Below are 13,414 nucleotides of genomic sequence, written 5' to 3' on the forward strand. Positions count from 1 at the left end.
CTGCTTTTAAATTTGTTCCTCAACTATCTTTTTTTTTGAATTTCCTTTGACTTTGGTTAAAAAATGAAAACTTGAAGTTTCAAGACCAGCAATTACGCCTAAATTAAAGTTGACCATTTTTAAAATGTAATGAAAGAACAGCATGAATGTTCCATTCTTTCCTTTCCTGGTGCCTCAGGAGGAAAATTTGGAACAGCCTACCCTTTTGTTTTGTTTTGGTTTACCTAGTTAATGTGATAGAATATTTTTTTTTGCTAGGGTCTTAAATACTGTGATATAAATGAAGGCTAGCTGGCCCGCTTTGTGGTGGTGGAATTGTGACTGTGCTTGTGGTTTCTGCTGTTGATCCTCCTAGCCAATATCATTAATGTATTTCTGACCTGTGCAGCCCAGTGGCTGGTTAGATCCCTGGAGTCTTTTGTATTTTTAGCTTTTAGCATTTGAAAGCTGCGCAGATTTTATCTGCAGCTGTATGAATCATTAGTGATGAGACGATTCACTTACACTTGAATCTGTTTGTCTTGTCTAGAAATGAAGTTCCTCTTTAGATATGTTTCACTGGGGAGCCAGGGGGTGGAGGGTGTAGTGAAGTGATCTCCAAATTAGTAATCGTGAAGGTCTAGAAATATGTGTTATGAGCAAAATTAGCAAAGGGAAAGAAGTATCCTGTGCCCTTCGCTGATGGAAGCCTCGTATTTATGGCAGTTAGAAGAAAACATAATAGCTAAGGCTATTGGAAATCTTAGAAAATCATATCTTAGATGATAGCATATCTTATATGATATCATATTTTTCCTTCTGTGAAAGGGAGGAGCATGAATACCTTCTACTTGCTTCACATACAACCGCCTGTAGCATACTTCTTTTTTGCCAACAATCTTTAGATGAATTTTAAATATCAGTTTTGACTTAAAACTTCCGTGTCTTGCATTTTTGTGTATTTTATAACTCTGTCCCTCTGTGTAAGTATGGCATCTGTTGCCATTTTGTGGCACTTGAGCTAATAATGCTAGAAATTTCCAGATGGGTCTTTCCCACAAAAAGGTTCCTTATTTCTTAATAGTGGCTACTAGACTGGCAAGAGGCTGTAAGAATTTTGTGGTTTTGAGTCTGTTTGCCTAATATTATCTTAAAGCAGAGGAAGGAAAAAAGTGAAGAAGGTGTAGGATCCACCAGGAATGATAGCCAGGAAAGCAGACTTCATTAGAAGAACTGCATTTACTCAAAATAGAACCAAAAACATCTTCATAGATCTTAAAATTAGTGTCTTCCATGTAATTCACTTGCTGTTTTCTGATTTCAGAACTAAAAAAAAAAAAAATAATCCTTTTTTCATGTTTGTAGGGACTGTGATGAAGGAACATGCAAAGACAAATCAAACATTTTGTATGCTTGGGCAAGAAATGCTCCACCCACCAGGCTGCCCAAAGGTATCGTGCCTTTAATGTGAAGTCTTCTTGTGCAGGTGCAGGGGAGAAAAGAGGATGTGGAAATAAGCAGCTGGCATATCTGGGAACTTTATATAAAACTGTGTTTAGCTGATGGAAACTGTATAAACTTTAACTTCATAAATTGGGAATATAGTTGGAAATATAACTGGGAATAGTGCTAAAATTGCACTATCATTATGGGGAGAAAAGGTGATGAGGAATTAATAGCATAATATATATTGCATTAATCTTGAACTGTATGTTATTTGAAAGGTACTATTTATATACCTGTCAATGGCACAGTTTATGCCGTCTCTCTGAAATTGCATAACAATGTTTTTGTGTGTTTGAGAAAGCACAAACAAATTCAATCTAAATATTGATTTATTTTTTTTCTGTGTTAAATATACTGAATAATTTTGTGGGTTTTTTTTTTTTTTTCATTTCTTGATGTTTTCATGTAGCTGAACATGTTTATTTTCACTTTTGTTTGATGAATTAATGAATCACTTTGCTGATTCAAAATAAAAATTCTGTAGGCTACTAGGAAGACAGGGAGAAGTGCTTTTTTTCTAATTACCTCCAGTAGTATTAGAAACATCCAGCATCTATTAGTTTATATATAAATAAATGTATGTATATACATGTAAAATACCTGGAATTTGAAATTCTGTTTCTCTTATATTTTATTGCCTAATTTCATAATTGGGAGCAGTATCATGAAGCAGTTAATTTTAAATAATCAATTTTTACACCAGAAATATTGATTGATCTGGTTATTAAAATGTCAATTAAAAAAATTGACACTTCAAGGATTCTGTGAAAACCTGGTGTTTGCTCTGCTGTTAAACCTCAGCTAGTAATAATTTTCTTGTCTTTAAGCTGCTCGTAAATATCACGTATGGAGTGTTTTTTTTTTATCATAACGATATTCCTTTGTGCACAGAGAGGCTGCAGTCCACTTTACCACTTTTGCCAGTGGCAGTTTTTAATCTAGTGGGACTCAGTATTTTTCTAAGTAGAAATTGCTTTCACTGCTTCTTTCCAGGAATTTTAATTGTAGGACCAGTTTAGAAAAATCTCTTTGGTGATGGTGATATTTTGCAATTACTGAACTTATTTCAAATTCCTCCATTTTTTGTGCCTATTGTTATTTCTCTCAGCAAGCAACAGAGCTTCATAAATTCCACAAGATTTTTCTTAGTGTACAATGTTAATTTTCAACTAAAAATATTTTACTTTGAATTTTTGTTTCCTTTTAATTTTCATATGTTCACAATAAGTGTTACTGTGAAGGCTACAAGCTGTAAGAGATTCGAAGATGAAAGTTCTACCAAATCCTACAGGGATGGCAAAACCTGCCTTTTATTTAATGTGTTTTCCTTCCCTTAGGTGTTGGATTCAGAGTTGGGGGAGAAACAGGTGGCAAGTTTTTTGTACTCCAGGTACATTATGGTGATATCAGTGCATTTAGAGGTAGGTATTTTTGAGTTTCGTTCATTGCTGTATCAGTTAGAAAAATTCAGAATATAAATGTCTTTATATTTACATAATCTGCACAAAGTATTTTTTCTGTTAGTACCATCCACAAAGATAAACATCATCTGGCATATTTGTAATTAAGGTTGTATATTAATTTGATTTCTTTATAAACTTGCTTTATTTCTGGTGAACAGATTTGTTTTAAAGATCGAGATCAGGTGAATTAAATAGATGAATAATCTTAAGTTTAGTGAGAAATGCCTTTGTGACTGTATAATTCAGCATTGTATTTAAGGAAGTTGGAACAAACACACATGAAAACGGCTAACCACACTTGAATAGCTGGTGGGGAAGATGACATACAGTATGTATGCCAGTCAAATACAGTATCTGTGTTTGCAATTCTAAAAGTCGTAAATCATGCTTATTATTGTGAGAGGGCATTTGGCTTTCATTAATGCACATTCCAAAAGTCATAGGATTGTAGACTCATGAAATGGCTCGGATTGGAAGGGACGTTAAAGACCTGGTTCCAACACACCCACCAGCCGTGGGCACTAGGCCAGGTTCCTCAAAGCCCCATCCAGCCTGGCCTTGAAGACTTCCAGGGATGGGGCATCTACAGCTTCTCTGAACAACCTGTTCCAGTGCCTCACCACCCTCTAAGTAAAGAATTTCTTCGTCTACCCCCTTTTAGTTCAAAGCCATTACTTCTTGTCCTTGACAAAGAGTCCCTCCCCAGCTTTCCCGTAGGTCCCCTTTGAGTACTGGAAGTCTTCTATAAGGTAGCCTTCTCTTCTCCAGGCTGAACAGCTGCAACTCCATCAGCCTGTATTCACAGGAAAGGTGCCTCCAGCCCTCTGATCATCTCGTGGCCCTCCTCCGAAGTCATTCTAACACATCCATGTCCTTCTTGTGCTTGAGGCCCCAGAGCTGAATATAGTGCCCCAGGTAGAGTCTCACAAGAGCAGCGCAGAGGGGGAGAATCACCTCCCTTGACCCACTGGCCATTAATCTTTTGATCTAGCCCAGGATACTGTTGGCTCTCTAGGCTACAAGCACACATTGCTGGCTCATGTTGAGCTTCTCATCAACAAGTGCCCCCAAATCCTTCTCCTGAGGGCTGCTATCAACCCATTCTCTTCCCAGCCTGCATCTGTGCTTGGCATTGCCTTGACCCAGGTGCAGGACCTCGTACTTGGCCTTGTGAGGTTGGCACAGGCCCACCTCTCAAGCCTATCCAGGTCCCTCTAGATGTCATCACTTCCCTCCAGTATGTTGGCCACGCCACACTGCTTGGTGTCATCAGCAAACTTGCTAAGGGTACAGTCCATTTCACTGTCCATGTCCATGGCACCAACAAAGATGTGAAACAGCACTGGTCCCAGTACTGACCCCTGAGGAACACCACTCATCACTGATCTCCACTTGGACATGTAACAGTTAACCGCAACTCTTTGAGTGCAACCATCCAGCCAGTTCCTTACATATTGAGAGGTCCATCTGTCAAATGCACGTCCTTCCAATTCAGAGACAAGGATATCAAGGGAGTCATTGACAAATGCTTTGCACAAGTCCAGGTAGATTATGTCAGTTGCTCTTCCCTTATCCTGCTGTAACCCCATCACAGAAGGCCACCAGATATGTCAGGCAAGAGCTGCCCTTAGTGAAGCCATGTTGGCCATCACCAATCACCTCCTTATTTCCCATGTGCCTTAGTGCAGTTTCCAGGAGGATCTGCTCTGTGATCTTGCCAGGCACAGAGTTGAGACTGATTGACCTGTAGTTCCTTTTTTCCTCCTTTTTTCCATTTTTAAAACTGGGGGTTATGTTTCCCCTCTTCCAGTCAGTGGGAACTTCACTGGGCTGCTGCAACTTTTGAGATATGATGGATATTTGCTTAGCAGCTTCATCTGCCAGTTCCCTCAGGACCCTTAGCCGTACCTTACCAGGTCCCATGGTATGCACCTGAAGGCACATTCAGGTTCCTTAGATGGTCTTGAACTTGGCCTTCTCCTACAGTGGTTGGTGCTTCATTATTCCTGTCCCTGCCTTTGTCTTTTGTGATTTGGGTGGTATGTTTAGTGCACTTGGCCATTGAAGATTGAGGCAAAAAAGTCACTGAGTACCTCGACCTTCTCTGCCTCGACTTCTAACCAGGTCTCCCATTTCCTTCTAGATATAGTGCCCACAGTTTCCCTATTTTTCCTTTGATTACTTAGAGAAGCTTTACTTGTTGCCCTTGACATTCCTGTCCAGATCTAATTCTGTCAGGGCATTAGCTTTCCTAACCTGATCCCTGGCTACTTGAACAATTTCTCTATATCCATCCCAGGCTACCTCTTCTTTCTGCCTTCTGTTTTGCAGAAGCCACCTTGGCTGCTTCTTTGTGTTTGAGTTTGGCCAGGTGTTCCTTGTCCATCCATGCATGCCTCCTGGCATTTTTGCCTGACTTCCTCTTCATTGGAATGCATCGCCTTTGAGCTTGGAGTAGGTTATCCTTGAATACTAGTGAGCTTCCTCTTCCAGGGCTTTATCCCGTGGTACTCTAACGAGCAGAACCCTGAAGAGGCCTAATTCCACTGTCCTGAAGTCCTGGGCTGTGAGCTTGCCGTGTGCCCTCCTTATTGCCCTAGGGATCTAGGGCACTGTTACACCATTTCAGAGTCACTATAGACAAGGCTGCTCTTGAGCTTCACAGTCCCCACACATCCTTCCCTGTTGGTGAGAACAAAATCCAGCATAGCAGCTCTCCATGTTGGCTCCTTCTCTAACTTCTCTAAATCCGTGTGCTCCAGGAACCCCTGGATTGCTTATTACCTGTCTTGCTAACCTCCTACCGGATATCAAGGTGGCTGAAGTTGCCCATGACGGACACAGCTTGTGAACATGAGGCTGCTCCTCTCTGTCTGACTTGAGTGTTTTGGAAAAAGATTATTAAACTTTTTTTATTATTTATTTCATGCTGCAGTATGTTCTTTAAACATCAAGTGCCTTATTCTGACACTTTTGATAGGCATAAATTCTTGTTTTTATTTATGTGAATCACATTCTGAGTCGAATCTTTCATAAGGGCTTCTGTTGCATTGAAGAACGAAGAAACCTGTGGATCTTCTTTCTCTGGGAGCTCTCCTGTAATACATTACTGTGTAGAATTTAGACTAGGATGTACAGGTTCTCATAGACTAACTGATAATAAAAATGTTGGACTTAAGAAAGGGAAAGTAAACTGAATAATACCACACAAAAAAGGAAAAGTTATAGCCTTTTTAAAAATATGCATAGCAAGAAATATACTTTAAAAATCTGTCTTGGTTTCAGTACCATTACCTGTGAGACTGATTACCTAATAATGAGAGGATAATATAAAAGTCACTTCAAAAAAAAACACCATAAACCAGAAGCACAAAACAAAAGTTACAGCTGTAGAAGGAACAGCGAGGAATATGCATTACACTGGTAGTTCCTGAGCTATGCTCATGGCTTCTGAATCCTTCTGTGGTACCTTGGTAAAAAAACCTGTACGTTGGTACAGGTTTTATGTTTGCACCTGTATTTGGTTTTGAAGAGAGAAGTAACCCTGTTAGCCACTAGCTAGCGGCTTCCCTGTGCAATGCAGCTTCTTAGGTACACCTCTTCGCTGCCAAGTTTGAGCAATACTCATCTAGATTTTTTGGTAACAATGTCCTATTGTCTTTATTACTTGTCTGAGGTTGATGGTACAGTTTACTTCATGATACGAAGATGTGTTGTGGTTTAATGGCAGTAATGCTATTGGGCAAGGACAAAGAGGAAGGAACTGAGTGTGCCAGACCTTTTAAATGGAGCACATGTGCAAAAGTGCATGACCAGAAGTTGAAAGTATTTATTTTCATGGACTTGTACATCCTGTGCAATTCTTTGCCTGCTAAAATCACAAATAATTAAAGTTACAAACCTCTGAAGAAAACATGTTAGTTGAGAACCTTGTCTTCATTATTGCCTGTGGACTGTGAGAGTTCTCAATGTTTATATTCACTCGTAAGTATAATTTATGTCTATGTTGTTATTTTAAAAAAATGAAGTAAATTAGAAGAATAACTTGTGCATTAGTTCAGGATGTGTTAGAATTTTTTTATTAATAAATCAATGTAGTTCTGAAATTTTATAGTCAAAAAATCCTCTTGCTCAAAGAGAGAAAGTAGTGAAATAAGTTAAAACTGGAAATAAAAAATGGTGTGCTAGCATGGCGCATCTTTCCTTTTTTTTTTTTACTGTGAATTGATGTCAGGGATACAAACCTGCAGGAAGATGGAAGTTTAAGAAGTGTGAGCTGCTAAGAAGGATATAGTTTATGAGACAGTACTAGTGTCGTGTACTGTTTCAGCAGATGAGTATGACAGGATGTACTCTGCTTTAGTTTTGGTGCTTTCGCTGTTTTATTTGGTAGTCTGATACTGTGTTTAAGTGAAAAGTAATTACATTTCTTTTACTGTTTTTGTGAGAAGATACTTCTAATTTATTCTGCCTGTGAAAATTCCAGAGGAGAAAATATAATTTAAGTAATTGAAGTCCTAGTAATTTAAAGTCCCCTAAACCTTGACTGTTGTGTTGAAGAATATATAATACAGAACCTTAGACTACTTTTAGAGATACTTTTAAACTTCAGGAATTATCTGAAACTATTTTTGTGTGGAATGAGATGTCTGTTGATAAATGTGGCTTTTCAAAATGTAAGAATATAGTCATTACACTTTGCATAATCATTGCACAGTTGTTGCAGTTCATAATAGATGACAAATGATGAAATATACTCAGTTACCTTATTATGCTTCCAGTAGTGTATCAAGAATTCAGAAGCATTGTTCAGAGTTTAATTTTCTGACCTGTAAATCATTGCAAATATAAAATATTTGGCTTGAAATAGTAATTGTTTATGTATTAGCACCCAATTCTACCTCCTATCCACTTTGGGGAGAAAAATATAGTTAAAATTTATCAACACTCATTTTCAATTATTTGTAAAAAGGATATTTCTTCATTTCATTAACCAGTTATTAAGCTAATTATGCTTTACTTTTCTCTTAGCTATAATCCACATTTAAATATCCATGTTTAGGTATGCATTTTATGCTCTGCTATCAAAATTTAAAATTTGGGTTTTAGTGATATAAAGTGAAGTTGTCACACTATTCATGATTCATTCTTCTGTATAAGTGATTTCAAATCTGATTTAAAAAATACTTTTTCTTCCAATCCCTAGATTTTTTTCCTGCCCTTGTAACAAAGACTAATGTTGTTTCTAACCTGTCGTACTATTACTTTAGTAGTTCCCAGCAGATGTGAGAATATAGACCTTATTCTCTAGAATCAAAGTAGTTATCAATAACTTTCAGAACCAGTTAAAACAGATTAATCACATTCCATCATTTGCTATCTTTGTAACCTGTTTCATTGTTTAAAGCCAGTTCTGACAATACATTAATTCTTGTCACCTGCTGTTATCTGCTGTAACTTAGTCTTTTATTTGGTCCAGTCCCTTCTCTACTTCATCCTCATCATCTTCTTCTCTTCCTCTCTCTCTGCCACCCCCAGCAGAGCAGAGTTTTTCTAAAAAAAAAACTTGTTCTTGGTTTTAAAAAGTAACTTGAAGTGCTCAAAGACTGTATTTCAAATGTGTTTTAAAGACTGTTTTAAATAAGAGTATTTTTATCTTAAAGTTCAAATTAATTTATTAGTGTCTAATATTTTTCTGCACATAATTGCACAGAAATGCTGTATACAAGACTGTGTTGTATTTTACTGAAAAATTCTATTTTATACAGTGCATTGTTCATTTGGCTGTTTTTATAAAACAGCTAAAACATGGTCAATACAGTGACAATAACTGGCTGGCTAGCTTTGTGTGTGTGTTAGTAGTTAAAATACTTGTAGCGTAATTGCAAGTGAACTTGTGCATTTGTCAGTGCTCTACCAAACCAATACTCACTCCATTGTATGAAATATAGGTACCTAAATCTCTGTATCTGAGGCAATATTACATGTACCTTAGGAAGGACAGTCAGAAATTCATGGAATGCCAGAATGGTTGAAGTTGGTAGGGACATCCGGAGGTCATCTAGTTCAACTCCCCTGCTCATGCAGGGTCACCTAGAGCATGTTGCACAGCACCACATCCAGGGAAGCTTTGAAGATCTCCAAGGAGGAGACTCCACAGCCTCTCTGTTCAGCCTTTTCCAGTGCGCTCTCAGTCTCACAGTAATGAAGTCTTTCCTTACATTCAGATGGAACATCTGCTGCTGGACTCCACCAAAAAGTCTGGCCCCATCATCTTGACATCCTTCCTTAAAATATTTGTATTCCTCATTAAGATCCACTCTCAGCTTTCTCTTCTCCAGGCTGAAGAAGCCCAGGTCTCTCAGCCTTTCCTCCTAAGAGATAATGCTGCAGTCCCCTAATCATCATCATCATATAACTCTACTAGACTGTCTCCAGAAACTCCATGCCTTTCTTGTACTGAGGAGCCCAGAACTGGACACAGTACTCCAGATGTGGCCTCACTAGGGCTGAGTAGAGAGGGAAGATAACATTTCTTGACCTGCTGGAAACACTCCGTAATGAACCCCAGGATACCACTGGCCTTCTTGTCCATAACGGAACATTGCTGGTTCATGCTTAATTTGTTGTCCAGCAGGACTCACAGGTCCTTCTCCACACAGCTGCTTTCCAACAGGTCAACATTTAACCTCTCCTGTTTTTTCCGTCCCATGTGCAGGACCCTGCAGTTTCCTTTGTTGAACTTCATGAGGTTCTTTTCCAGCCTACTCTCCAGCCTGTCCAGGTCTCTCTGGCAGCACAGCATTTTAGTTTGTCAGCCGCTCCTTCACAGTTTTGTATCATCAGCAAACTTCCTGAGGGTGCTCTCTGATCCTTCATCCAAGTAATTGATGGATAAGTTGAACGAGACTGGACGCAGTACTGACCCCTGAGGGGGCACCGCTAGCTCTAGGCCTCCAAATAGATTCCGTTCCACTCAACACAACCCTCTGAGCTCTTCTATCCAGCCAGTTCTCAATCCACCTCACTGTCCACTCATCTAACCCACACTTTTCAAGCTTGTTTGAGGATGTTCTGGGAGACAGTGTCAAAAGCCTTGCTGAAGTCAAGGTGGACAACATCCACTGCTCTCCCAGACAGTCTCTCATCTACCCAGCCAGTCATCCCATCATAGAAAGCTATCAGATTCATTAAGCGTCATTCGTTAAGCGTCAGCATGCATTCCTTGGTGAATGCGTGCTGACTACTCCTGATCACCTTCTTTTCCTCCATATGCTTGGAGATGACTTCCAGGAATGAGCTGTTCCATCACCTTTCCAGGGATGAAGGTGAGGCCAACTGGCTTGTCATTTCCCATGTCCTCCTTCTTGCCCTTTTTGAATATTGAAATGACATTGACTTTCTTCCAGATCTCAGGTACCTCACCTGTTCTCCATCACTTTTCAAAGATGATGGAGAGTTGCTTAGTTGTAACATCCATCAGCTCCCTCCACACTTACAGACCATCTAATTCTAACTCCCCTGCCATGGACAGGGACACCTCCCACTAGGCCAGGTTGCTCAAAGCCCCATGCAACCTGGCAAGCTATCAGGCTTGCCTAAATGATCTCTAACCCAGTACAACTCAAACAAGGGAAAATCTTCCTTTCTCCATAGTTTGTCTTGTCTCTAGGGTTTGGGATTCCTGAGATCTGCAGTAAAGAGTGAAGCAAAGAGGGCTTCAGTAACTTTCTTCTCTGCATCCATTATCAGAAGAGCACCTGCACCATTCAGTAGTGGACCCACATTCTCCCAAATCTTCCTCTTGCTACTGATGTATTTTACAGAATCACAGAATTATCTAGGTTGGAAGAGACTTCCAAGATCACCTAGTCCAACCTCTGACCTAAACTAACCAGTCCTCCACTAAACCATATCACTAAGCTCTGCATCTAAACGTTTTCTAAATACCTCCAGGGATGGTAACTCAACCACTACCCTGGGCAGCGCGTTCGAATGCCTAACAACTCTTTTGTCCTGTTAATTGTCTTCCTGCAGAGGGGGTAACTTGGATTTTTCTTTGCCTACCGCAGTGCACAGCCATAGAAAAGCTGGTGGAGACGGGGGTCACATAGGCAACATCGTCCCGACTGTGCCCACAGCCTGGGCAGGTCCAGTCTAATGGTACATCCATGACCATCAGACTCTTTCGTGGGCTGGGGAGAGCTGAGGTCAAGGAGCTGCTCGCCTGCCTCAGCACTGCAGCTGTTGAAGGTTTGCCCCAAGCTGCACAACGGAGAGAGGCCAGAGGCACTCATTGCTGCTGCCCACCCCAGCACAATACCCAGCCCCTCAGCAGACAACCCCCTGGCCCTGCACCTTCGCTGTCCTGTGCCCCCCACCAGCCACCCCTGAGCGAGGCAGGGCCAGGGAAACACGCGAATGGCTGCAGGGATGGGCACTGTGAGAGGCTGCCAGCAGCCCCACAGCACAGCTCCACCACTCCCTTGCTCAACGCTCCAAGACTCAGGCACATGCTCAGCTGGAGGCCAGTTATGAGCCAGGCTGACGTGGCCTCTGCTGGTGCCGCAAGATAAGCAGTGAGGGCTATAGGGTCACAGCCCCTCACTCAGTGACATCACCATGGGCCATCTGCCCCACAGGGCCTGTAGCACCTTACCCCAGATGTTACAAAGACTGTTGGGTTAGGCTGGTGTTTTGATTTGTTTGTCTTTTTTCTTTATTTTTTTTCACCTTGATTTACCATGAAGTGGGTTGAACAAGCATGCTAAAAGAGAGGAAATAAACCTTTGCAGTAATTCCCACTTCTTCAATATGCAGATCAGATCTCTGAACTCCTTGCTGTGGTTTACTGTTCACACATGCAAGCACAAAAAAAAAAAAAAAAAAAAGGAACCAAAGGAAACAATCCCCTAATTAAAAAATAATTACAGGATTATCCTACGGATGGCATTTGCCGAAGGACTCTAGACACACATGTGACACAAGCAGCATAAACATCACAGTGGATTCACTCTGTACAAAAACTGAACATAATTTGGGGTCTCACCTCTCTAGTTTATGGATTTCCACTAGCTTGTTAAGGTATTGATGGCTCTGTCGCCTTGGTTTGTGACCAGTGGAGACACACTGCAGTATCAGCCACTCCTCCCAGCTTTGTGCCATCAGCAAACTCGTAGAGGGTGCACTCTGTTCCATTGTCCAGGTTGTTGATGAGTAAGTTAAACAAGACTGGACCCAGTACTGACCCCTGGGGGACACCACTAGCTACAGGCCTCCATCTAGACTCCGTACCACTAAGCACAACCTTCTGAGCTCTTCCATCCAGCCAATTATCAATCCACCTCACTGTCCACTCATCTAGGCAGCACTTCCCTGAGCTTGTCTATGAGGATGTTCTGGGAGACAGTGTCAAAAGCCTTGCCAAACTCAAGCCACTGTTCTACCCCATCTACACAGCCGGTCAGTTTCATTATAGAAGGTTATCAAATCGGTTAACCATGACTGACTCCCAGTGAATCCATGCTGACTATTCTAGATCACCTTCTCTTCCTCCACATTCTTGGAGATGACCTCCAGGATGAGCTGTTCCATCACTTTTTCAGGGATGGAGGTAAGGCTGACTGGCCTGTAGTTGCCTGTATCCTTCTTCTCGCCCTTTTTGAAGACTGGTGAGACATTGGCTTTCTTCCAGTCCTCAGGCACCTCTTCTGTGCTTCATAGCCTTTCAAAGGTGATGGAGAGTGGCCTAGCAATAACATTAACTATTTCACTCAGCACCTGTGAGTGCATTCCATCAGGGCCCATAGATTTGTGGATGTCAGGCTTGCTTAAATGATCTCTGACCCAATCTTCTTTGACTAAGAGAAAGTCCTCCTTTCTCTGGACTTCCTCTCTTGTCTCCGGGGTCTGAGATTCTTGAGCATTGATCTTAGCAATAAAGACTGAATTTAAAAACGAGTTCAGCAACTCTGCCTGCTCCGTATCCTTTCTCACCAGGGCACCCATTCAGAAGCGGGCTGACATTTCCCATCTTCCTTTTTCTACTGATGTATTTGAAGAAATTCTTCTTCTTGTCCTTGACATTCCTTGTCAGATTTAATTCCAAATGGACCCTGGCCTTCCTCATCACACCCTTGCATACTTTGACATTGTTCCTATATTTCCCTCAAGTGGCCTGTCCCTTTTTCCACATTCCATATACTTCCTTCTTCTGTTTGTGTCTTGCCAGGAGCTACTTGCTCATCCATGCAGATTTCGTGTCCCCTGACTTTACTCTATTCCGTCTGCATTGCATTGATCCTCTTTTCTTTCTGCAGTGCCACTTGAATTTCCAGCAGTTTTCCTTCTGCTTTGTTGCACCTAGTTTCAAAAATTCTAATTAGGCATGCCTTCCTAATTCATTCAATGCAGCTACAGGATTAAGTAGTTTAAATGAAAGAGCTACCATACAAACAAAGACTGGA

The 13,414-nt window shown here is 40.9% G+C and overlaps 1 protein-coding gene across 7 annotated transcripts in view; it reads left to right on the forward strand.

Moving 5' to 3' along the window:
* Window positions 1-13,414, forward strand: part of PAM (peptidylglycine alpha-amidating monooxygenase) — a 151,254-nt gene that overhangs the window by 88,963 nt on the left and 48,877 nt on the right. For all 7 annotated transcript variants that reach the window (XM_082782565.1, XM_082782563.1, XM_082782561.1 and 4 more), the window contains exons 6-7: window positions 1,345-1,430; window positions 2,823-2,906. In XM_082782565.1, coding sequence (XP_082638691.1) covers window positions 1,345-1,430; window positions 2,823-2,906 — 170 coding nt within the window. The remainder of the gene's footprint in view (window positions 1-1,344; window positions 1,431-2,822; window positions 2,907-13,414) is intronic.

The sequence above is a fragment of the Aythya marila genome (assembly GCF_965140915.1).
Source record: "Aythya marila genome assembly, chromosome: Z".
In the NCBI taxonomy this organism is placed as follows: Eukaryota; Metazoa; Chordata; class Aves; order Anseriformes; family Anatidae; genus Aythya; species Aythya marila.